General features: G+C 50.4%; 1 protein-coding gene across 1 annotated transcript in view; it reads left to right on the top strand.

Moving 5' to 3' along the window:
* The window catches only part of LOC144752426 (uncharacterized), a 1,170,660-nt gene that overhangs the window by 1,088,557 nt on the left and 56,052 nt on the right, over positions 1-26,051 (top strand). The window contains exon 58 of the mRNA XM_078640356.1: positions 24,076-24,129. Coding sequence (XP_078496482.1) covers positions 24,076-24,129 — 54 coding nt within the window. The remainder of the gene's footprint in view (positions 1-24,075; positions 24,130-26,051) is intronic.

Here is a 26,051-nt window from a genome sequence, read left to right as displayed (position 1 = left end):
AGATTTGCTACTCCCTGGCCGGTAAGGAACCTCCAGAAGGTTTGAGAGCTCACTCTACTAGAGCAAAGTCATCTACATCTGCTTTGTCTAGGGGTGTTCCTGTGGAGGACATTTGCAGGCCAGCAACTTGGGCCCCCTCCACACTTTCGCAAAGCCTTATTGTTTAGATGCAGAGGTGAGGAGGGACGGACACTTTGCTTGTTCCGTCCTTCAGGATTTCTTGGTATGGAAGGGTGGACACCCTCCTCCGGGAGTGGGGACTGCTGTGGGACTCTATTCACAAGGTGTGGAATCCACTGGCAGATGTATCCATCAGAAGAACAAGTTACTTACCTTCGGTAACACTTTTTCTGGTGGATACAGTATCTGCCTGTGGATTCCTCACATGCCCACCTGCCTCCCCGTTGTCCACCCTTGTATACCTACATTTGTGGCAATATTTTAATGTATATATTGTTGCCTTTTAAGGAAGTGTATTATTCCATTTGCTTTCTTAAATTGTCTTCACACTGTGTGTGTTACTTTGGTTATTTTGTACTGTGTACACTGTATGTATATCTACTGTTATCAGTCCGTCCGTGTGCCTCGAGGGCACGGAAAAAAGGGCAGAACTAATGTCATCACGCCGACGGAGTCCTATTATAGATTCAGTGATGTCAGCTGAGCCGCGCGCGATGCCGTGCTTCTGTGACGTCGTCCACGTCGGCGTGAGGAGCTACAAAAGAATTTTCCGAATGTTGCTGCGCAGGGGATATTCACAAGGTAAGGAATCCACAGGCAGATACTGTATCCACCAGAAAAGGCGTTACCGAAGATAAGTAACTTGTTCTTCATGCATAATAGAAGTCAAACACCCAGAGAAAAAATATTGTCTAAGAGGAGTATTTTAAGACCTCCTTCTGCTCAAGAAAAGCCGTTGTAAACTGTAACCAGATAACATCCATAAAAATAAACAAGCATTGAAACTGCAGTAGGTCTCGCCTTTGATTAAGTTAAAGCCATTTGCTTTGCTAATGGTTTTGTATAGCAAAGCAAATGGCTTTAACGTATTGAAAGGCAAGACCTATTGCATTTTTAATGCTTGTTCATATCAGCAGCTGACTGTCAGCAGGTGGGAACCCGGACCCACTGATGCCTCTCCGATGTTATACGGGAAACACCATCTTAGGTGATGCAGGTAATATGCGGGATTATCAATTTTCTTAAGAAAATATCTGTATTTTTTAAATTGTTCGGTACCTCACTCTGTATACTGTTTCATCGTCTGTGATTGCACAATTAAATTCAAACAGCCAAAACTAATACTTGACATGCTGGCATGCCACAGACTGCGCAGTACCGTTTAGCTGGTACTTCTGCCAATGTTGGGCATGCAACTCCCCTCAAAGTTCAAGAAAAAAAACATGATGCAAATCCCATCTTTAATATATGCATCATTTATAAGACTGATCTGTGGTAGAGGTGGGCAAGCTACTGAAAGCTCGAGCCAGGCATGAGACTGCGAACAGCGCACCATGTCCTCTATGTGCTTGAGCAACTACCCACACAAAGAAAGTTTCCAACCGGAAGAGTGCACATTTGGGAGGTTTAAAAACACAACTGTCAGGGGAAGAAGGGGTATACAGCTATGGTTTAACAGAGAGTTCACAATGATGCGTCGTGATTGAAGCTAGGTCTAAAGAGCACACTGGTAAGGAAGGAGATCCCAGAAGATGCTTGCATGTTTAAAATGAAATTGACTACATAACCTGTTTCTTAGGTACCCGTTAGAGGTGGGCAAGATGTAATCCAATATTGTCCAGAGCGATGGTCCCTACCATCTCCAGGAGGATTTTCGGGGGGCATTTACTTCTCTACATATACATGGTGCGTGTTCCACTAGGCTATGTGCCAAGCTGCGTAGAGGATGATCTCACACGCATACGAAAAGCAACCCTTAGTCATTAGCCCGGCGTGGGTTCCCATGACCTAGATGGCCAATGGAGACCTGGTTCCCTATCACAGAGCACGCACTTAGGGGGGCCAGTCAGAGATCCCACTCATACAGACGCACTAGAGAGCAGTGTTAAACAGCACCCAAGCACAGAGAAGGATTATGTGGACCCAGACTAAGGCAATGGCTACAGTGACCCAGAACACTTCCATTCACAGGCCCAGTCACCAGCCACAGAGCAAACCTCTATTAAGCAGTGGATACCCAGCGCCTCCATTCACTCTTATACAGACCCCAAAGTCAGAGTACACATATACACATATGGCTTATGCGGCCCAACTACAGACCATGATGATACAGAACACAAGTGCAGAGGGCTAGGAAGGGCCCTAGTGACAGACCATGCTACACAGTGCAAGGCTGTAAACTGCCCTCATTAGTCCTTGCTGTGGTGCTCGCTGGAACCTGGGCCGTGCACCAGGGTCACACGGACCTCCACCGCACAACTCACTGCAGGGACCTGGCTATAGCATGGGCTCGCTGGTCAATCGCTGTGCAACACGCCCCAGAGGACATGAAGGTGGATCGTGCTGAGGCGTCCCCATGCTCCGGGACACCACAATGTGGAACGCGCTCCCAGGGAATGGACTGTATGACCCCATCCACAAGACCTGACAGTGCAACACGAACCCAGGGAGCCAGCTTTGTTCCCTGGGGCCACGTTGTCGGGTGTGCCCCAAGGGCGCAGACTGTGTAACATGACCCACGGGCTATCGGTTGTGGGCTGTTCTCCCAGACACCAGACCATGGATCACGCACTCAGCCACAGATTGTGAGCTGTGATGTCAGGGCCCCACTACGGGACGTGCTACCGGGGACCAGACCTCACAATACGAACCTAGGGACAACACAGCGCAACGCGATCTCAGGGAGCAGAGATGGTAGGCTGTGCTCCCAGGGGGAGACACTGTCTTTCGAGTGTGGTCTGTGCTTCTCGGGACCAGACTATGGGCGCCGCTCCAAGGGGCTGGACTAAGTATCATGGACATAGGGGCAACACCATGCGACCCAATCCTAGTGGACAGACCGTGAGCTGTGCACTCCGGGACTACACTATGGGACACGATCCCAGGGGTCATATCGCGTAGCTTGCACCTAGGTGCCTACCAGACAGTGCCCTGTGAGTCATGCCCTAGGTGACGGACTGTAGACGTTGCTATCAGGGCGCACACCCTGCGACATACTCCTAGGGAACAAGGCCGTGGACTGTGTTCTCAGGGACCGGACTATGTAACACAACCCCTGGGGGCAGAGCATGGAACGGGCTTCTATGTGGTGGGCTAAGGGCTGAGCACCCAGGGGCCAGACTACTGTGCTTGGAGGAACCCGACCATGGATGTGCTCCTGGGCCAGCCTACATGTGTCCTGACCACACAACTCGCCCACAGAGCCCGTACGATGGGACACACTAGAAGGCCCCTTGACCACGGAATGAGAGGCATTCCAGCCTTACAACAGCTCGTGCGCACCTACAGTGTGTTGGCACACAGCACACGTGAGGGGTCCTCTCCATCCAAGTATCTACAGCTCCCAACATGCTCGCAGGGGTCCGAGCCAGCGAACGCCTCTCACTCTGATATCCCCGCTGAGCAAACCTACTGCCGTAATCAAGAAACAGGAACCCGTCACTCCCAGCCCATGTCCCAGCACTTGCAAAACCGGAAAGCGCCTAGAGTGGGCTCAGTCGCCCATGTCCCGCTAGACACAGTGTGTGTGACAGGGTTATATATGTAGGAGCCTATGTTCCTTCCTTTTGAGCAAATAATTAATCAGCAAGGATAAATCCTTATTATCTGAATGCTTTGCTGTCAAAAGACTAGTATTCCATTTTGTGTTCATTCACCTCTTGATTAATCCATTTCACTCTTGATTTGATTTGTAAGTTTTTATTGAGAATAAGGAAGACAGCCGACACGTGTTTCGCCCTATGTGGCAGATGACGCCAGGGCTTTCTCAAGGCTGTAACAATTTAGAAATTCAATCAGTACTGTATAAACAGCAAAGAGTCACCCCAAAAAGTGAGAAAGAAAATCAAGTGAGAGTAAATGTCCCATGCATATGTGGGCACAGTTTATCAATGCTTAAAACTGTAATGTAAGCTATCCACACACTTAATAATGTAACAAGATTAACTGTTGTATTATAAGTAAGTGGTTGTAAACAGTCCCTAGCTTTGAGCCTGAATTAATTACTAATGTCACATTTTTTGCTTCCTTCAGTAAGTAATTAGACATAAACATCATTATTGCAGCATTTATTAGAGATTACTTCTACAAAGTTGTAACATTTTTCTATTTAAACCGATTAGGCTGTGGAGGTCAGCGTAATCACCTTATAGTAGCAGAGCTCCCTAGAGCTCAGGGGTAACTAGACTCAGTTACAGCTCTTCTATCTGAAAGTGAGAAAATCAACTGATAAAATCTTTCACTAGACAAAGCCTTTTCTGCAACATCTGTATGTCAGTAGGTATTCAACACACTAACATGCTTTGAAGGAAATGAATCTTGCAAACAAAGAAGACCTGTCAATATGTGTGTGGGACATTTGGACGGGGGAAGTAGCTAATTTGGTCCCGAAGGATGGGATTTTTCGTTAATCCTTTGGGGCACTGGAATGGCCTGGGATAGGCTAAGACAGAGATGGAGAGAAATCTCTGTTGCTTAGAACTTCCTTTTTTGAATTTATGTAGCACATGGGACCCTGGGATACATTTTGCTGGGTAAAATGGAGGCATCAATAGTGTTTCTCTAGGGGATGTTGTCTATCGCAGCTGTTGGATCTCTAGAAGAACTTTTGCTGAACAACTCTCTCATTGAGGAGCTATCTGGAAAAGGAGAAGATTGTGCTGGAATGCAGCACATTCAATCATCAGTGTAGAGTGCAGAGATTAATTCAAGCATTCCATGATTCATCATTCAACTTTTATAGAAGAATCCCAGTCTTCCTGATAAAGGACGGAGGGCAGATTTATCTCTTTTGCATTGAATTGCTGGAACATGAAAGCTGCTTTGACGGCAAAAGGAGGTAGCTTCATGCTGAGCATGCAGGATAAAATGGGTCCAGGACCTCACCAGGTGTCCTTCTTGATGGCAGGAACTCCTTTCCCTGAGGGAAAGCTTATAAGATCCTGGGAACAGAGCTATCTGCCTTGACAAAGAAATTGCAAGACAAGTAGTGACAGGACTTCTGATGATACATCTGCCTGTAGATTCCTCACTATTTGAATTACCCCTGCGCCAGCATTCCACGGAAATTCTTTTCTTCGCTCTCCCACATCGACGAGGACAACACAATAGCACGGCTCCGCTCGCGACTCCATATGACGTCACCGGAGCCATAAGAAGCCCTCGTCGGTGTGCTGACGGCAGTTCCCTTTTTCCGCCCCGTCGATGCGTAACATTATTTTTCAAGGACTCTCTTATATTTTTTATTTATTTATTTTGTAAGTTTTATATAGAGCGAACAAGATCTTTGCAGATAACAGCGCTTTACAGAGGCAGGTGTAATCATCGTCAAGATCAACAAGTTCATGTACATAGCAAAAATATTACGTATAGTACAGGTATGAGGTAGCAAGGTGTAACGGGGAGGACGGGGGACCTCCTGGCTTACCTGTGTCACCTCTCTTTGCTCAGTATCCAGGGGAGTGGAGAGACACCGGTCTACATGACGACACGGACGCCGAAGACTTAGGCGAGTCCTGTTTCTTTAACTGGGCGGAGCTGGGATCCGCTGACATCGCCGGACACGCCTCCGCTGGCCAGGTAAAGGCCGCCCAGGAATCCAAACAGGTGTGTTACACACCCGGAGGTGAGCGGAGTCGGAAGGAGGAGGACGAGAGAGGAGGAGAGCAGAGACAGAGAACGACGGCGGAGGAGAGGCGGGAGCTGAGGAGCGGTATCGGTGGAGGAGCGGAGCTGAGTCAGGACGAGGACGAGGAGGAGAGACGGGAGCTGAGTGGCGGTATCGGTGGAGGAGCGGAGCTGAGTCAGGACGAGGACGAGGAGGAGAGGGAACAGCTGAGAGAGATGACGCAGGCAAGAGGCGGGGAGAAAGGACGGAGGAGAACCGGGACGACGGAAGGAGAACAGGACGGAGAGAAGAGTTCCCGCAAGCCAGGTGGCCAACAGGAAAACGCTTCGCCCAGCCACACTTCATCGAGGGAAGTGTGGCTACCAGAGGTACGGTCACGGCTTTCGGGCTGGGCGGGATTTAAGTGGGTCAAACCCCCTTAAAACGTTCCTGACACACATCCAGTGCACTACCCTTCCCTCACACCCCCTTTCACTGCGAGGTAGAGCCTGATTCTTGTGCACGTGTTTACCCTCACTCCCTCCCCTGTGAGACCTGACTGGACAAGAGTCTAACACTGCGTTGTATCTTTTTCTTTCTTGCACGGACGAGACGCCTCATCGACGTGGAGGGGAGAACTACCAGTCCCAGAAGGCCTCGGGACGAAAGGCGAAACACCATAGACAAACACCAGCAAAGACTGTCAGAGGAAACCGAGACCCCCCTGGCCTATTACCGAAAGACAACATACCGGAAACGTATTTTCAAAGCAATAAAGCCTTCCTTGCCCAGACTACCGGTGTCTGTCAGTCTATTTGAGGGGACATTAGCCCCGGTCCTTCCTGCTACAACCAGTCAGGGACACCCCGAGGCCTCACAAGTGGTGGAGAATGCGGGCAAGACTCTAGCCACCTGCGAAACAAAGATGGAGGAGCTACTTCAAAGACTGGTGAAAGGGCAGGAGCAGCTGGGGTGGGCGGTGGAGCAGCAGTTAGCCACCGCCCAAGCAGACCGAGACGTATTTCGAGACACAGTGGCGAAACGGCTGGGAGAGCTCCAACCACTCCCCATTGACCCGGCTGGCAACCCCGTTCGCGACATGAGACAGCACGTGCCCACACCTGCGGGGATATCATTACAAAAATATGTTGCCGGGGAGGATCCGGATGCCTTCCTCGTTAACTTCGAGAGGGTTGCCCTAGCATGTGGGTGGCCCCTGGAGAAATGGCCGTTCTTTCTTGCCCCATTGCTTACAGGAGAGGCCCAAGCAGCATACCAGGTGGCCAATGGCAATGGACAGACACCTTATGAACAGATAAAGACCATCATTCTGGATCATTTAGGGCTGGATGCGGAAGCATACCGCGTCCGTTTCAGGAAAGAGAAAGGGAACCCAGGGGAGAACCCGAAGACCTTGTTCTTCCGGCTGAAGGCAGCGGCCGATAAATGGCTGACCCCCGCGCAGAGCACGAAAGAGGCCATAATGGACAACATTTACCTAGAACAATATCTTGAGGCTCTGCCCTTTGGGACTCAGCGGTGGCTGAGACAACACTCTAATCTCACCACAGCACAGGCGATGGAGATGGCCTCGACGTTCTCGAGGGCTCAACCTCGACTACCACCCATGGAACCCGATAGAAACGTCAAAACCCCGTTTCGGACAGAACGCAAACCCGACCACCTCCCGGCCTTCCGGGGCCCCGACCAGCCTTCACTGAGGCTACTCCCTTTAGAGGACCTCAATGCTTCGACTGCGGCTCATGGGGCCACATCGCTAGGTTTTGTCCACGGAAGAGGAATCAAGAAGAGCCCATGGAGGTGGGATACCTGCCCCGTGCGGTTATGTACACAGCCGAACTCGGAGGGGCGTTTCACGTGAGTGTTCAGGTGAACGGGAGAGAGGTAAAAGCGCTGCTGGACTCAGGGTGCAAACAATTGGTGGTGCAGGGTCGGTTTGTGTGTGTTCCCCAAGTAGTACCAGAGACGCTTGTACATATCAAGTGTGTACATGGAGACGTAAAAAGCTACCCTGTGGCTTTTATCCCGTTGGGGCTAGAAGGAGGGAGGGACGTAGTAGTGAAGGTAGGGGTCATGGATAGCCTCCCTGAAGAACTGATAATAGGGACAGATAATCCCCACTTCCTAGACCTTTTTTCCGAAACATTGGGAAAGGGGTCGACAGGACCCAAGAAAGTGCTCACGTCCCCTGATCCCTGGGAGGGCGACCGTGGTTTCCAGTTCGCCCAAGCCAACGACGCCACACTGTTCAATGCATGGGAACAGGCCCATGCAGACCAAGGCAACACGAACCCCAGGTACCCGCGATTCTTGATCCAAAACGACCTTCTCTACCGTCAGGGGAAACAAGGCGAAACCAAACAGCTACTGGTACCGGTCTGTTTTCGAGAACAGGTGATGTTCTATGCCCACACCCACCTACTCGCAGGACACACGGGCAGCGAGAAAACCACACAGAATCTGCTGAGGAACTTCTATTGGCCGGGTGTTTACCAGGACATCAAGAAACATTGTCAGTCATGTGACGTTTGCCAACGCAAAAATACACACAGACCACCTGCTGTTCCGTTGCAACCCCTACCCATTGTTGGAACTCCGTTCGAGAGGGTAGCGATGGACCTAATAGGCCCACTCCCACAAACCAAGAGGGGACACCAGTATTCCCTAGTCATCGTGGATTATGCCACCCGTTTCCCCGAGGCATTCCCCTTGAAATCACCCACGTCAAAGAACATCGCCGAGAAATTCCTAGAGCTCTTCTCCAGAGTGGGATTCCCGAAGGAGATACTCACTGATCAAGGCACCCCCTTCATGTCAAAAGTGATGAAAGAGGTATGTTCACTATTGGACCTACACCAAATCAAAACGTCCATCTATCATCCCCAGACCGATGGTCTCGTGGAACGTTATAACGGGACATTAAAGAACATCCTCAAGAAAATGCTCACCGCCAACAGAACCGATTGGGACATGCTACTGCCTCTCGCCCTCTATGTCATCAGAGGCCAAACCCAAAGCAGTCTGGGATGTTCATCATTCGAAATGCTGTATGGGAGACAGCCCCGAAGCATTCTAGACATGACAAAAGAGTATTGGGAAGCCGAGCCCTCCAGAGAGACGAGAACATTACTTGAGTACAGCCAGAATCTCAAAAACCAGTTGGGGAAGATAAGAGAATTGGCATACTCTCAACTTGAAAGAAGTCAAACCAAGCAGAAAAGCCAGTACGACAAGGGAAAAAAATGGAGAAAACTGGAAGTAAACGATTGGGCGCTGGTATTACTTCCGTCTGCAACCAAACGTTTCCATACCGAATGGCAAGGACCGTACCAGGTCATCGAGACGATCGGTAAAACGACTTACCGACTGAAACTGACCAGCCGAAAAACCCAGATCTTCCATATCAACATCTTGAAGAAGTGGTTGGGCGCTCCCCCCCTTTCGGCCTATACAACGCCAGGCAAAGCAGGAGGAAACACGGCGAATACGGTAAGCCAACTCGTCATCAACGAGGAACTATACCAGGGACAACAAGATGGGCTGCAACGTGTCCTAACCCGTTGTGCGGCAAACTTCTCCGACCTCCCCGGAACCACAAGCCTGGCAGAACATCGGATTGACACCCCCTCCGGTGTCATCGTGAAACAACGGCCCTATAGGATACCCGCAGCAAAACGAGAAGCCATAGGTCGGGAGGTGAAGGAAATGCTTAGCCTTGGGGTTATACGCCCGTCTCGAAGTGAATGGTCCTCGCCCATCGTTATGGTGCCAAAACCAGACGGGAGCAGCCGGTTCTGCATGGACTTCCGAGCTCTGAACGCAGTGTCTACATTCGATGCGTATCCCATCCCGAGAATCGATGAGTTGATCGAGAAGCTAGGCGAGGCGAAATACAGCAGCACCCTCGACCTCACTAAAGGATACTGGCAGGTGCCCCTACGAGAAGAAGACCGCAAGAAAACCGCGTTTTCCACCCCTGATGGGTTATTTGAATTCACCGTCCTTCCATTCGGCCTCCATGGAGCACCCGCAACGTTCCAAAGGTTGATGAACGAGGTACTCCGGGAACACCAACAGTACAGCTCGGCATACCTCGACGACATCATAATCTTCAGCCCCGATTGGGAGACGCACCTCCAGCACCTAGAAACCATCTTAACGCGATTGTCTGAGGCCGGACTCCGCGTCAACGCCAAAAAGTCAAGGATCGGCTATCAAAAGGTGAAATACCTGGGGTACATACTGGGGCACGGAGTCATCGAACCCCAAGAAGAGAAAGTCCGCGCCATAGCGGAGACACCTTTTCCCAGCAACCTCAGGGACATGAGGGCCTTTTTAGGTTTAGTGGGGTATTACCGGAGATTTATCCCTTCCTTTTCCGACATAGCTGCCCCACTCACCGACACCCTAAAGAAACAGACCCCAAAATCCGGGCTCCAGACCCCGACACCCGAGATGAGAAAGGCCTTTGTGACCCTAAAAGAGATAATCACCACCCGCCCTGTGCTTTCCTCCCCTGACTTCACAAAACCCTTCATCTTACACACGGACGCCTCCGATTTCGGGATAGGGGCGGTCTTATCGCAAGAGTCAGAGGGGGGGACCGAGCACCCTATACTGTATATTAGCCGCAAACTCTTCCCCCGAGAGGTTAGGTATCCTACAATAGAGAAGGAGTGCTTGGCTATCAAGTGGGCGATAGACAAGCTTCGGTACTACTTGGAGGGCCGCACCTTCCAGCTATACACCGATCATGCACCCCTCCTCTGGATGAGCCGCAATGCTTCCAACAACCCCAGAGTCATGAGGTGGTTCCTCTCCTTGCAGCCGTTTTCCTTCCAAGTGCATCACCGGAAAGGCAGGGACAATGCTAGCGCTGATTACCTGTCCCGGTATCCTCTCCCCGATCGGGAGAATCCTAGGGGGGAGGGGTGTAACGGGGAGGACGGGGGACCTCCTGGCTTACCTGTGTCACCTCTCTTTGCTCAGTATCCAGGGGAGTGGAGAGACACCGGTCTACAAGACGACACGGACGCCGAAGACTTAGGCGAGTCCTGTTTCTTTAACTGGGCGGAGCTGGGATCCGATGACATCGCCGGACACGCCTCCGCTGGCCAGGTAAAGGCCGCCCAGGAATCCAAACAGGTGTGTTACACACCCGGAGGTGAGCGGAGTCGGAAGGAGGAGGACGAGAGAGGAGGAGAGCAGAGACAGAGAACGACGGCAGAGGAGAGGCGGGAGCTGAGGAGTGGTATCGGTGGAGGAGCGGAGCTGAGTCAGGACGAGGACGAGGAGGAGAGACGGGAGCTGAGGAGCGGTATCGGTGGAGGAGCGGAGCTGAGTCAGGACGAGGACGAGGAGGAGAGGGAACAGCTGAGAGAGAGGACGGAGGCAAGAGGCGGGGAGAAAGGACGGAGGAGAACCGGGACGACGGAAGGAGAAGAGGACGGAGAGAAGAGTTCCCGCAAGCCAGGTGGCCAACAGGAAAACGCTTCGCCCAGCCACACTTCAACGAGGGAAGTGTGGCTACCAGAGGTACGGTCACGGCTTTCGGGCTGGGCGGGATTTAAGTGGGTCAAACCCCCTTAAAACGTTCCTGACACACATCCAGTGCACTACCCTTCCCTCACACCCCCTTTCACTGCGAGGTAGAGCCTGATTCTTGTGCACGTGTGTACCCTCACTCCCTCCCCTGTGAGACCTGACTGGACAAGAGTCTAACACTGCGTTGTATCTTTTTCTTTCTTGCACGGACGAGACGCCTCATCGACGTGGAGGGGAGAACTACCAGTCCCAGAAGGCCTCGGGACGAAAGGCGAAACACCATAGACAAACGCCAGCAAAGACTGTCCGAGGAAACCGAGACCCCCCTGCCCTATTACCGAAAGACAACATACCGGAAACGTATTTTCAAAGCAATAAAGCCTTCCTTGCCCAGACTACCGGTGTCTGTCAGTCTATTTGAGCGGACATTAGCCCCGGTCCTTCCTGCTACAACCAGTCAGGGACACCCCGAGGCCTCACACAAGGCATAGTTGGAACGTATGACAACAAAACGCTGTAACTATACAGAGATGGAGAAAAAAAGGATCTAAGCAATTTAGACTAATATAAGACAAAACACACGTGCAGAGGAGTATATAGGCTATATCATAATAAAATACTGGAATACTGTTCGCAATGTAAGTCAAACGCATTGTTCAAGTGTATTTAGCCATAAGGATACTTTTGACTTCTTTCTTAAAAAGAAGGGAGGAGGAGATGAGCCTCGTTTCAGGAGGAAGTGCGTTCCAGATCCTGGGCGCCATTCCAGAGAAGGAGCGTTTGTAAGTTTTTTCCTTCCGGAATCTTCGCGGTTTCAGCAGAAGATTGTTTGTGCTCCTGGTAGTTCTGGACCCGCCGGAAATTGTCAACTTATGAGAGAGGTAGCTGGGTGATTTCAGGTGAATAGCCTTGTGCGTCATGCAGGCAATTTTCAGCTGTATTCTGGCTTCAAGGGGCAGCCAGTTCAAGGATTTGAAGTCAGGGGAGATATGCGAGTGTTTTTTTTGATCCAGTGATGAGTCTCGCTGCCGCATTTAGTGACGCTCTGAGGGGTGCAGTTGTCGTTAGGGGGAGGCCGCAGAGGGCCACGCTGCCGTAGTCTATGCGAGGAATGACTAGAGCTTGTACTGCTGTTTGGAAGTCTTTTGCTGGAAGGAAGGGTTTCAGTTTCCTCAAGGTATTTATTTGGAAGTTCGCCCCCTTGGTAGCCTTGCTGATATGCTGCTGCATGTTGAGGTTGGTGTCAAGTGTTATGCCTAAGGATTTTGCTGAGTCCACGATGGTCGGTTGGACATTGAGTGCTGTTAGGTGCTTAAGCCATGTTTGAGCTGAGGATATTTTCGAGGGAGGTGATATTAGGAGGAACTCAGTCTTCATAGCATTGAGTTTGAGGTGGTTATCGGCCAGCCAGGATTGGGTGCTTCTGATCGTTGAGTTCAGACTCAGGATGTCTTTGGGAGAATGTAACTTGGGATATATTTGAGTGTCATCGGCGTACATGTGAAAGTGTACATTGGATGTTTGTAGCAGGGTGGTGAGAGGCTCCATAACTAGGTTGAACAAAGTAGGGGATAGGCAGGATCCTTGAGGGACACCTAACGATACCGGTACTGGGGAAGACATCAGGTTTTTGCTCTTGAACTTTTGAGACCTGTTGTGTAGGAAGGAAGTGAACCAGCGAAGCACAGTCCCAGAGAAGCCCATTCTTGTCTTTAGGAGATCGAGTAAGTTCTCATGTTTCACTGTGTCAAATGCTGAAGAGAGATCAAGAAGGATGAGGAGGCAGGTATTATTTTGATCTAAGATTTGGATGGCATCGTCAATTATGTGGGTCATAGCGGTTTCAGTGCTGTGCCCAGCTCGGAAGCCTGATTGGTGTGGGTTGAGGAGATCAAACTGTTCTATGTGCTTTGTCATTTGTAATTGTACGCATTTTTCTAAGAGTTTGGCGAGAGTGGGAATGTTGGTAATCGGACGGTAGTTGTTTAGATCAGTGGGGTCGGCTGTTGGTTTCTTCAGTAAAGGTGTAACTTGCCCAACTTTGAGGGAGTCCGGGATCGTTCCTTGTAGTAGTGAGCTATTGATAATTTTAGTCCAGAGTGGGAGTAGCAGAGGGATGAAGTCTTTTACGGCGTTAGCAGGAAGAGGGTCAGTGAGGTGATTGGATGGTTTTAGGGTGCTGAGTATTCTGTCAATTTCTTCTTCAGAGTAAGTGTCAACGGATGACCAGGTCGCATTGTTTTTTAGTTTATTGGGCGTTATGCAGTTGGGTATTGAGTAAAGGCTTGCGTCATTGAGGAGGTCTCTCCTTATATTGTCAGTTTTTTTGTTAAAGAAGGATGAGAAATCTTCACAGGAAGGAGTAGTGCTCATAATGTCGACCGCTGGGGGTTGTTCCTTAGATTGAGATCGGATTAGCTCGAACAGTTTACTTGGACGGTTTTTTGCTTGGTCTAGCTGGAGTCTGAAGAACTCTGATTTTGAGCGTTTTATTTTCCTGAAATATGCATTTCTCTTTTTCCTCAGAGTTTTAAGATGCAGTGCCGAGGGAACTGATCTCCAGGTGCGCTCTGCCATTCGCATAGCCCGTCTCTCTTCATTGAGACTCCCGTTGTACCAGGGGTTGGATATCTTAGTGGATACTCTTTTCAGTTGCATTGGAGCGGCCTCATTGATTATTGAGGCCATGGAGTTGAGATAGTGGTCAGTTAGGTCCTGGACGTCAGTAACGTCGGTAGGGGGGAGTAGGAGATTGCAGCTGTTAGGGGGTAGAGAGTTTGGATTGAGTTTCTTCATGTCTCTTTTCCAAACTTTGGGCATGGCGTATTGCACCGGGATGAGTTTTACTTTTTCCTTGATGAGGAATGTGATAATATGGTGGTCTGACCAGTCACAAGGTTGGATTGAGTCAAGTTGAGTGGTGCCTTCTTTGGAGATGACCAGGTCGAGGATAGAGCCTTTGTCATGTGTTGGAGTGTTGCAAATTTGCGTGAGGTCAGAAGCGATAAGGACATTTTTGAGGCTATTAACTACTGCGTCACTGCTATCATTCCAGTGGAGATTGTAGTCACCAAGGTATATTTGTGTGTTTTGACGTCCTGCGTTGATAGATATTGTGTCCATGAGTTGTTGGGAGAAGAGGAGGTTGTCCCCCGGGGGGTGGTACATGATGTGTAGTGAACATACAGGTTTGTTCTCACTGATGACATCAAGGTATAAGTATTCACAGGAGGTATGAGAAGGGGCGTTGACTTTATTAATAGAGAGGTTGCTCTTGTAAATGCAGGCGATTCCGCCGCCTGTCTTGTTGGACCTGTCAAGTCTAGTGATGCAGTAGTTGGGGGGGACTAGGATATCCATGATAGGATTGGAGGATTCAGTTAACCATGTCTCAGTTAGTATGGCCAGGTCAAGGTTCCTGGACAGGATCTACAGTTGAGAAGTGTGCATTTGAGTCTGGGGGTGCACGGGGAGGTGGAGGGGTCCATAGTGAGAGGGACTTTAGTGAGGTTGTCGGGAACAGAGCCTCTGTTGCTATGCGTGGAGTGCCTAATAGGGTTGGAGAGAATCGTAGGGATGGACATGTGCGTGGTGGCTAAGCTGTTTTGGGTTGCCGGTACATATGTGCTGAGTAGGGTGTGTATATCGCTGTCCGAGAGAGTCTTGATTGCGCGCTGGGGCCGGTTGGCGGTATTGCGAGAGGGGATGGAGGTCCAATGTAAGGAGCGATTAGGGTGTGACTTGATGGTGCGCTTAGGCCTGTTGGAGGTATTGCGAGAGGGAATAGAGGTCCCAAGTACGGGGTGCCTAGGATGTGGGGGGGAGTTGATGATTCGTTGAGACGTGGTGGAGAGGGGGGGATGCTCGGTGTGCGTGAGGAGTGACTCTTTGAGTGTGTGGAGATCTTCTTTCACTTGGAGGAGGGTGGTCATGATTGCGTCCAGCGTGCCGTTGGGTATGGGGTTAGAGTTGTTGAAAGGGTAATCAGTAACAGGTGGGGTGAGGCAAATGCGAGACGTGTGGAAATTGGTCGACGCGGGAGGGGCAAGTGTAGTAATGGGGAGTGAGAGTGGGGAGGGGAGATGTTGAGGGGGGAGTGGGGACCAGGAGTGGAGGGGGAGCTAAGGGTGGGGAGTGAACTGTTGAGGGACGAGTGGAGGCTAGGTGTGACGGGGGTGCATGGGGTGGGGGGAGGTGTTGAGTGTTGGGTGTTGGTCTGGAATGCGTTGAGTGCCAAGAAAGGGGAGGGGCGCTGTTGGGGAAGGAGTGAAGGCTAGGAGTGGCGGGAGTGCAGGGAGTGGGTGGGGAGATGTTGAGGGAGGGGTGTATGTCAGGGGTTGTTTGAGTGTTGAGGGAGGAGTGGGGGCTTGGAGGGGGGGAGCAGGGCGTGGGGGGAGAGAGGGCACCGTTGGAGGGGGAGCTAGGTGCGGCAGGAGTGTAGGGAGTGGGGGGGGGGTGGTGATATTGAGGGGGCATTTGGGATGGCATAGAGTCGGGTTGTGAGGGTCAGAGGCGGTGGGTCGTTCTGCGGTGTTAGTTGGAGGTGAGGAGTTCTCGTTCAGTTGGATTGGGGTATGTGTGGAGGGCCAACCATTGGGGAGGTGCTCTTTGAAAGTGGGGAACAGGTTGTCAAGTAGTTCCAGGTTTCTGTCTGTGGATTGAATTAGAACAATCCCGTTATTGTAAATAGTAATGGCTGTGCTGCCTGGGAAGAGTTTAGATGGTGCGATGGAGAGAGTTAGTCCATGAGCGGATTTCCTGGTGGTGGAGACGTTGAGTAGGGTAAAGAACGCTTTTTTCCATTGAGCTCTGCGTGCGGTGTGGAAGATGATATCAGTGTTCAGGGAGCCATTTACCGGAGAGATGTAGGTGTCGGCAAAGGGTGTTTCAGGATGGGACCTCAGGAAGTTGTGTTTAAAGCGTTTAGCAGCTTTTTTTGTGAGTGCGGGTGGGTAGATTATTTTATACGTGTGCTTGCCGCAGTGATCCATGTTAGGATGGCGTCAAGGCGGGTGTGGGGGAGTGAACAGAGTAGGTATACAAGAGCACAGGTAAATGCAGACAATAAATTACAGATAAATGCCGATAATATGTCACATGGGTGTAGGTAATTAGGTGTAGGTAAATATATCCAAGACACAGGTAGAAGTATAATACTGCAGTAAAGGCATACACTAAATGCCGATGATATGCTACATGGGTCAACAGGGATAAATGCCAACACTATGTTCCATGGATCAAGAGAGGCACTAGAGGCAAATCAAAATATATGTGTTAGCACCATGATACAAGTAGAAGTATAATACTGCAATAAAGGCCTACACTAAATGCCAATAATCTGCTACATGGGTCAAAAGGGATAAGTGCAAACACTATATTACATGGATCCAAAGATGCACTTAGTGAAACATCAAAATATATGTGTTAGCACCATACACACTTCACACAGATTCTATTGCTCAGCAAACTGTTCAAGATGGCTGCCAAAATAGTGAATAAGGCAGCAGTGTTAGTCCTTTGTCTGTTGTTGTCTGTGTTCAGAGAGAACAGTTTCCCTTTCTACTGAGGGCGAGTTAGTCCTATTTCTGTGTACATGCTTCCTAGTTGCTGCTTGGAGGGGAAGAAGAAGGAGACTTTTCTCAGTTTAGGTGACCCTTGATCTGGTTGGAATGCATCCTCACGGTCAACTCGGGGCGGTGGTGGTGCAGGAGGGGATTTATTTCTACAGTTTTATGGCCCCAGCCATTTTGAACAAAGGAGATGTGTACCGGCAAACGAGGTAGATAAATACCTTCTTGTAGATCTCTATGTTGTTACCAGCAAGTGTTGCAAAGTGGTGCACCCAAGGAACACTGCTACAGCGCGCAGCGACCACTGGCAGGATTACATGCATGCAGCCCCTTCCGACTTCGATAGGCGTTGTTTTAATACGACCTATTGCCAGTTCCCTCTCCTGTGGTTCTCCTGGACCATGCCGTGTTGCCATGTGCAATCCCGACCGCCTTGGTCTCCGAACCCAGGCATCTCCGCTTGTCAGCGGTGCAGCCACCGCACACCTCAAGTTCCCAGCGCAGACATTGTAGGCTCCAGTCTTCCGCCGTCAATTATCCACCCCGGGTCCCGCCCGCCTCTGTGCTCAATTCCCGCTGCTCCTTGGGCGGCGGCGCCCCTCCTCCGATGGCCTCCGGCTCCCGTCACAGGCGGGGAAGGCTCGACGTACCTCCGGGCAATCCCGTCCTCCCCAGGGCTCCGCTCCTTCAGCCGCTGCTCCTGTGGCGGTGCAACACGTCTCTGCACGCCTCCCGCTGTGTGGAGTAGACCCTCCAGAGCCTGCGGATATCTCCCGGCACCTCGGCAGCACCTCGGCCGCAGCAAACCAACCCCTGCCGCTAGCGCACGCCTCAATGGCCAGACCGCTGGTGTGTCCACTTCTGCCAGGTCTGGCGGGTCGGTCACCTCTGGTGCACAGCCACAGCTCGTCCCAACGGCCGACACTGACTCACGGGCAGCCACCACTTGAACAGGATACCATGTCGTGCTCCGCATCCGGCCAGGGGCGCCCAGGGACCGGCGAGGAAATCTTTGCTGACTCGGTCCTCTCCTGCGATGTTTGCGATGTTCCGCCTCCCGGCAGGTCAGGGATCCCCAGCAGGTTTTCGACCCCTGCCAGGCAGGTAAGGAAAACGATCGTTGGTTGAATGTCCATCCAGTTACTTGTTAATCCCGTTACTTGTCAATCCAGTTACTCGGTTGTTTTGTACAGAAAGATGTACGTGCAGCAGGGTGCTAACGGAGATAGACATCAGAATTGGGATCTCCAGCACTTGGAGCTCTTACCGAGAGCTCCTACCCGGCGGCCATCTTGTAAAATATTATACTTGGTATAACTTTGTTTCTAGCTTTTGTTTGTTTTGCACTGGAAATGGCTACTTCGAAGAGGCAAGGTTTCAAGCCCTGCAGGCAGTGTGGAGGTCATATGTCCATCACAGATCCCCATCACGACTGTCTATGGTGTCTCTCTTTGGACCTTGACCTCAAAGAGTGTTCATGCTGTTGGAAGATGAACCCGAAGGCGTTGAAGGAGCGTGAGGCGAAGCCCTTCATGGCACATGCTAAAAAGAGAAGAGAGGTCACAAGAGGTCAAAGTCCTCTATCTCTCCTGCTTCGAAGTCGAGGAAGCATAAGAAAAAGAGAAGACATGGGTCTTGACGTTGGTCTTCGAAGGGCAGGTCATCGAGATCGACCTCTCCCATAAAGCGGCATCATGAGAAGGATACTGTCTCGCCGATGCCTTCACCTTCTCCTGAGGTGACTCCGGTCAGACTCTGGCGTCGGGGAATTCATCAGCACCCAGAAATTCTATGGCTCCAAGAGAGTCTTCTCCGGTTCCTGCGACTTCGCCTGTGCCGGCTCCAGTGTCTCCGGCGACGCAACCTCCGTCCCCTGTAAGGCCTCATATGGAACAGGACCAAGGGGTCCCGAAGCAGCATTCCAGGAGGGAGGCGCAGAGACTGCTGGAGGAAGAGGAGTACCTGCAAGAACATGAGGAAAGGGAGATCCTCGACTCCGTGGCCACTACAGGAGGCAAGTGGCCTGCATACCTCCCCAGAATTGGAGCTTTCTTCTCCCAAGACCTTGCCTTCACAGAATGTTGTCCCTTACCACACAGTCATCAGGAAGTCTGCAAATCTGTTGGACCTTCAGGTACCCTCAGCTGAGGTGAGGTAAAATATACTGACTCAAGTTTTGTGCTCTCCCTCCTCTACTATTGAGCCTCTGCTGCCTTTTAATGCATTGACAGAGCAAATTATGGAGGTGTGGGAGAAGCCCTTGTCTGCCCCTGCTGTTTCTAGGCCAGTGGCAAGGCTTTACAATCCTGCTCCTGGTGATCCTGCTTTCCTTTCAGCTCATCCTTCTCCGGAAAGCTTGGTAGTTCAGGCTTCTTCTTCCAAGCAGTCAGCTGGGTCTTTCCCTACTACCCCGGGGGATAGAGACTCGAAAAAGCTTGAACAGTCTGCCAAAAAGGTATTCTAATCTGCAAGTATGGCTCTTAAATCTACAAACGCCACATGTTTGCTAGGGAGGTATATTCATGCACTGATGGACACTGTCAAGCAAATAGCTCCTAAGTTGCCTCAGGATGACCGTGTTCACTTTTTGGAGGTGCTATCAGACACTCAAGCAGCAGCCCGTCAAGTCATTCAGTCGGGTCTGGACACAGCAGACTCATTTTCCCGGGTAATGGGCTCTTCAGTGGCTACCAGGAGACATGCCCGACTTAGGTCTTCCACTTTCTCTCCAGATTTACAAGCTACTTTGCTCGATCTACCTTTCGATGGATCCAGACTGTTTGTGGCAAAGGCGGATTCTGTGCTGCAGCGTTTCAAGGACAGTAGGGCTACTGTGAGATCATTGGGCCTGCAGTCCCAGCGCAGGTGCTATGGATATAAAAGGTATCAAGGCTTTGGGAAGGTGTCTTCCTTTCGAGGCAGACAACAGCCACAGTAGCAACAAAAGCAGAATCCTCTGTACAAGTCATACCTAGTGAAGGGTAAAGGCCGTCTGCGAGGACCTTCTCGACTTCAGTCTTCCTCCTCCTCCTCCTTTCCTGTCCCGACCACCGGGACCATGGGAAAGAGCTCTAGATCCCCCATCTTGGAGCATGCTGGTCCTGTAGGGGGCCAGGTGTCCCATTTTCTTCAAGTTTGGTAATCAGTTACTTCGGACCGGTGGGTTTTGAACCTTGTGGAAAATGGGTATGCCCTACCTTTTGAAGAGTTTCCACGTCCTTATCCTCCTCGCCAGGGATAGTGTTCAGAGGACCATTTGCTGCTTTTGCTGCAGGATGTTCTTGTCTAGCTGCAGAAAGGTGTGCAAAAGGTGGTTCAGGAGCAGGAAAGGGGTCAGTGATGCTACTCCCGGTATTTCCTGATCCCCAAGGACGGTCGGTTGAGACGTCATCAGGGTTTTGAATTTTTACCTCAAGCAGGAGAAATTCAAGATGTTGACCCTAGCTCAGGTTCTTCTGACACTGCAGCAGGAAGACTGGATGGTGTCGATCGACTTGCAGGATGCATATTTTCACATCCCTATTCTGAAGTTGTATCGGAATTATCTCCGGTTTATGGTATGGTCTCAACACTACCAGTTTGCGGTCCTTCCGTTCTGTCTCACTTCCGCACCTTGGGTCTTCACAAAGGTGATGGTGGTGTGATAGCACATCTCAGAAGGTCAGGGATTCCGGTTTTCCCCTATTTAGATTACTTGCTGCTCAAAGCAAGGTCTCGGGAGATGGTGCTGCATCACTTACAAATAACAATGCAACAGTTGTTCAGCTTGGGTTTCTCAATAAATGTATCCAAATCTCAGCTGGTGCCGTCTCAGCGCAGCCTGTTCATAGGGGCAGTACTGGACACTACTGTGTGTCGAGCTTTCCCACCGCTGCAGAGGATTCTCGACATTCAGGAGATGAGTCCTTTGTTTAACGTTGGCTCGGTTGTTCCAGTCCTGAAGGTCCTATGCCTGCTCGGTCTGTTCACTTCCTGCATACTGTTGGTCAACCATGCACGTTGGCACATGAGGGCACTCCAGTGGTGCCTCCGCAGGCAATGGTATCAGCACAATGGAGATCTCAGGAAGAAGGTCGGAATCTCCAGGGACACCGCAACGAAGCTGTCTTGATGGAGTTTGCCAGCCAACCTGTCTCAAGGAAGGCCTTTTCAACCTCCTCCACCTGTGGCCACAGTAATCACAGATGCCTCCACTCTAGGGTGGGGTGCTCGTTTGAGGATCTGGAGATCAAGAGTCTTTGGTCTCCAGAGGAAAGGTTGCTTCACATTAACCTTCTGGAATTCCGGACAAAAAGTTTGGCTCTCAAAGCCATTCTTCCCTCCCTTCGCGGTCAGCGGTTTCAAGTGCTGAGAGACAACACTACCGCAATGTGGTACATAAACAAGCAGGGATGAGTAGGGTTGTATCGTCTCTGCAGAGAGAATCTGCGACTCTGGTCCTGGGCTCAGGGCCATCAGATTAGTGTGTTTGCAAATAATCTGTCCGGGGGTGCTAAATGTGCGTGCGGACAGTCTCAGTCGGCAATACTCGGCCATTCACGAGTGGCGGCTTCATCCAGAGGTGGTCCATCACATCTACTGGATGTGGGGATTTCCTCATTTGGACCTGTTTGCCACTCACGAGAATGCCCACTGCCCGCTGTTCTGCAGTCTTCAGTATTTGATGCAGGGAGCGTTGGGGGACAAGTTTCAAGTGGATTGGAGCTCGCAACTCCTTTACACATTTCCTCCCATACCCTCGATTCCTCGAGTTTTGAGGAAGATTCACCCAGACCGTTCCCAAGTTATCTTGATCGCTCCGGATTGGCCAAGAAGGGTGTGGTACACAGATCTTCTTCACTTCTCTTTGCACCCTCTGCTCCGTCTCCCTCTCAGGGCAGACCTCCTCTCGCAGGGGCAGGTTGTACACTCCCACCTCCAAAACCTGCATCTTCATGCATGGAGAGTGAACGGGGCAAACTGAGTTCTTTCTCTCTCCTACCGGATGTGGTGGATGTTATTTTATCATCCAGGAGACCCTCCACCAAATCTATTTATTCCTCTAGGTGGTCCAAGTTTGTGAAATGGTGTGAAGAGAGGTCCATTGATCCCTTGAAGGCCCATTTATCTGATGTACTTGGCTTTCCGCTTTCCTTGGCTCATCAAGGTTGTGCTGTGGCCACCGTAAAGGGTTACTTGTCGGTCTGGTCGGCTTTCCTCTGTTTGCCGGACCAGCCATCTTTGTTAAAGTCCTCCATTGTTATGAGGTTCATTAAGAGTCTCGCCAATATATTTCCTCCTACTCCCTTCATTATGCCTCAGTGGAATTTAAATTTAGTACTTACTTTCCTGATTGAGCCTCTTCATAGTTGTCATTTGAGACTTCTTAATTTCAAGACGGTTTTTCTGATCGCTATTGACTCAGCCAGGAGGGTAAGTGAGCTTCAGGCTTTTAGTTCTAAACCTCAGTTTTAACCATTCATGGAGAAAAGGTGGTTCTCGGGACTAGAGCTGCTTTCCTGCCTAAGATGGGGTAATAGCCTGCCCCATCTGGGGCAGGCTATTACCTTACCTACCTTCTATCCTCCCCCTCACCCTTCCAAGGAGGACAAGAGACTTCACTGCCTGGACCGTAGGAGGGCTGTCAGCTTCTACCTGGACAGAACCAGGAAACTAAGACTGGATGACCAGCTGTTTGTGGGCTTTGTTGGAAGGATGAAGGGCAAAGCTGTCCACAAATGAACACTTTCCTGACGGATCATCTTGTGCATCAAGATCTGCTACGCTTTGGCCAAGAAGGAGCCGCCTGAAGGTATTAGAGCTCACTCCATCAGAACTAAGTCTTCTTCCTATTGTTTGGCTAGATGTGTTCCTATTGTAGACATCTGTAAGACGGCACCTTGGGCCTCCCTCCACACCTTTGCGAAGCATTACGTCTTGGATTCTGAGGTTAGAAGGGACAGCCAATTTGTACGTTCTATGCTGTAAGTTTTTTTGGTGGTACAGGTAGGTGGATACCCTCCTCCAAGTGAGGAACAGCTTGGGGATTCAATCAAAAGGTGAGGAATCCACAGGCAGATGTATCCATCAGAAGAACAAAATACTTACCTTCTGTAATGCTTTTTCTGGTTGATACAGTCTCTGCCTGTGGATTCCTCACTGATCCACCCGCCTCCCCGTTGTCCAACTTCTTATGCGAAAGAAACTTATGACTGATTGACATTGTTATTTTTTAAATGTTGTTTGTATTCCATACAGTGTATTGCTAGGAAATGATTTAGTTTTTGGCTTTTCCTTTTTATTTATACATATATTGCATGTATTTGTGTATATATTTTGTACACTGTGTATACTTGTATTATGTTGTCGGTCCGCCCGTTCGCCTCGAGGGCACAGAAAAATTGGGCGGAACTGACGACAGCGAGCTGACGAGGTCTTCTTATGGCTCCGGTGATGTCATACGGAGTTGCGAGTGGAGCCGTGCTATTGTGGACGTCCTCGTCGTCGTGGGAGAGCTAAGAAAGGAATTTTCATGGAATGCTGGCACAAGGGTAATTCAAAAGGTAGATACTATATCCACCAGAAAAAGTGTTACCAAAGGTAAGTAACTTGTTCTTTTGGCAGTGGGCCTTAGAGCATAGAGGAAAATCTTTTTTCTACTTGAACCTGTGGCCTGCTGTCCAAAAAGCATTCCTTGAAAGGTGTGAATTTGTGGAGCTCTGAGGAGGCTGTTACAAACCAGTCATGAAGATCAGACAAAACATTATTTCTTCATCTACTCTTAAACAAAAACATTTGCACAAGTAAGTAAAACAGTTTTAAACGCAGCATTTTCCCCAAAAATAGGAGCCATTGCTTTGTTCCCATACCAGGTACCAATAAAGAAATTCACTGCTACCCTCTAGTGGCTATTTATTGAGAATCACATCAGTTTTATGGATGTTCTTACTGGTTCACCTCCAAAGACCCAGAAAGCATTGTGGTTCATTTTTAGGCATAACCCCTGATCCTTATATTATAAGTACTTGTTTTGTTGTGTTGTTTTAATCATTAACGTTTATGCTCACATCTAGACTGCAGCCTCTCTCTCACCTCGTTTAATTCTCGTTTTCTACATTCTCTTGCTCTCTTTTTTATCGTCATCACAAATGCATCTGTTTTTATAACCTTTTCTAGGGCATTCAAGGACCTGCAGGAGTTTCTGGAAGACCAGGAATGAAGGGCGAACAGGTGAGTTATGTCGGGCACAATATTAGGTGGGTCTCATAGCATTTGTTGGTATGAAAAGCAATAATTTGAAAGAGACTATTAGGTACAGATTTTTTACCTTAGAATTACTCCCAGGCATCAGACTGGATCCAGAGAAATGTTTTCTTAGTAGTACCCCTGCGGGTCGGTAGGTGGCGTCGGTCAACTCCGCGTCTGGCGTCGGCGTCGTGGTCACCGGGATGACGTTGTGGTGTCTACTTAGACACCGCCCCTGCATGCTGACGTCAGTTCTTTCTTTTTCTGCACCAGCCAGCGCGCCCCTTTGTCTTTTTTGACTAAACTTTTTTCGACTTTTGTCAACATCTTTTTTGAGTGTTTGACTGCTGTGTCATGATCCCGAAGTCTTTGCTGGAGCACACCTGAAAGCTTTTGGAGGCCCAACAGTTCATGATATTCGAGGTCTCGGTCGAGAGGGAAGTTGCGGAGTCAACACCAATCGTCCTCAAAGTCTTTGCACTCCTCCGGTAAGTCAAAGCACAAGAAGGAGGCGAAGACGCATCATCACTCTTCGCCTGCTCCCCGTCTGTCGGCCATTGTGATACAGGACCTAGAGCATCGTCACTCTCCGGCTCCTTCTTCAGAGCCCTCTGGGGTGGCTCCCTGCTTTCCTCCCTTTGCTGGAGCTGGAGCATCTCCTGGCTAGCTTTGTGTATGTCATAAGGTGCTGCACAGCATCTTTGGGCAGCCTGACTCCGCAGGTGCCCCTTTGGGCCTCACGGACTCGGCTTTGATGCCAGCGGCCTCGGCACCGCAGGGTCCCCAAGAATCCAGGTCTGGATCCGGATCGGGCCTGTTGACCTCACAGTACCTTCCCCGGTGCCGATTTTAGTGACGACGCCCCCAACGTCAGTTCCGCCCCCAACCAACGTAGACCCCGGCCTCACCCTCAACTTGGACACGGTGCCAGACCGACATCGACCAATGTCGGTACCGGCGCTGGAGGGTACTTTTGTACCGCTTTACATCCCTGGCATTCCCCACCGCCCTGAGTGGCAGCCAGAGGAGAGTGAGGAGAACTGAGAGGGGCCCTCTAGCAGACCAACTTGAGGAGCCGGACTGACAAGAGGAGTTGGGTGATGCAAGTGGTCTGGATACCTCCCCAGACCTCGATATGCTTTCTCCCCCTACCGTGGCTACAGAGGAGGTAGCTACCTACGCTGTGGTGGTGATTAGGGCACCTGAGGCCTTGGGCCTCGAGCTTCCTACGGTGGCTGTCAGGACTTACCTCCTGACTGAGGTGCTTGAGCCAGCAGCAGCCTCTTCGGAGCCCCTGCTGCCTTTTAATGAGGCCCTCACTGACATCCTTCTGGGCACATGATCCAAGCCCAGCACCGGGGCGCCTGTAGACAGGATGATTGCCCAAGCTACCACACAGCCCTGGACGACCCACTTTTCCTCTGAGAGCTTGGTGTTTCAAGCCTCATCCTCAAAATTCGCATTTCCTACTGCCCCCCCAGATAGGGAATCCAAGAAGCTGGACAATCTTGGGAAGACAATGTTTTTTTCCATCAGCTTAGGACTGCGGTCGGTGATACCGGGTATCTGAAAGAAACACTTTAGTTATAGATTCCTTGCCTTAGAATTACCCCTAGGCGTCAGACAGGATCCGGAAAGATTTTTCGTCAGCAGTACCCCTGCTCATCGGTAGGTGGCGTCGGTCGACTCCGCGTCCGGCGTCGGCTTCGTGGTCACCGGGATGACGTTGCGGAAGTTACTTAGACGTCACCCTCGTATGCTGACGTCCGTTCTTTTCCGCCCCAGCAAGGGAAGGCTAGAGAGAGCGGTACCCTCAGACTGACTTTTTGCAACTTTTTGTTGAATTCCGAGTCTACATCGACTCCTGCTGCACAAGGGATGCCAGGTTTCAAGACCTGCTGTCCCTG

This window comes from Lissotriton helveticus, chromosome 5_1 (genome assembly GCF_964261635.1).
Source record: "Lissotriton helveticus chromosome 5_1, aLisHel1.1, whole genome shotgun sequence".
Classification (NCBI taxonomy): Eukaryota; Metazoa; Chordata; class Amphibia; order Caudata; family Salamandridae; genus Lissotriton; species Lissotriton helveticus.
Note: the sequence above shows the minus strand (reverse complement) of the source record. Positions and strands in the feature narration are given on the sequence as shown.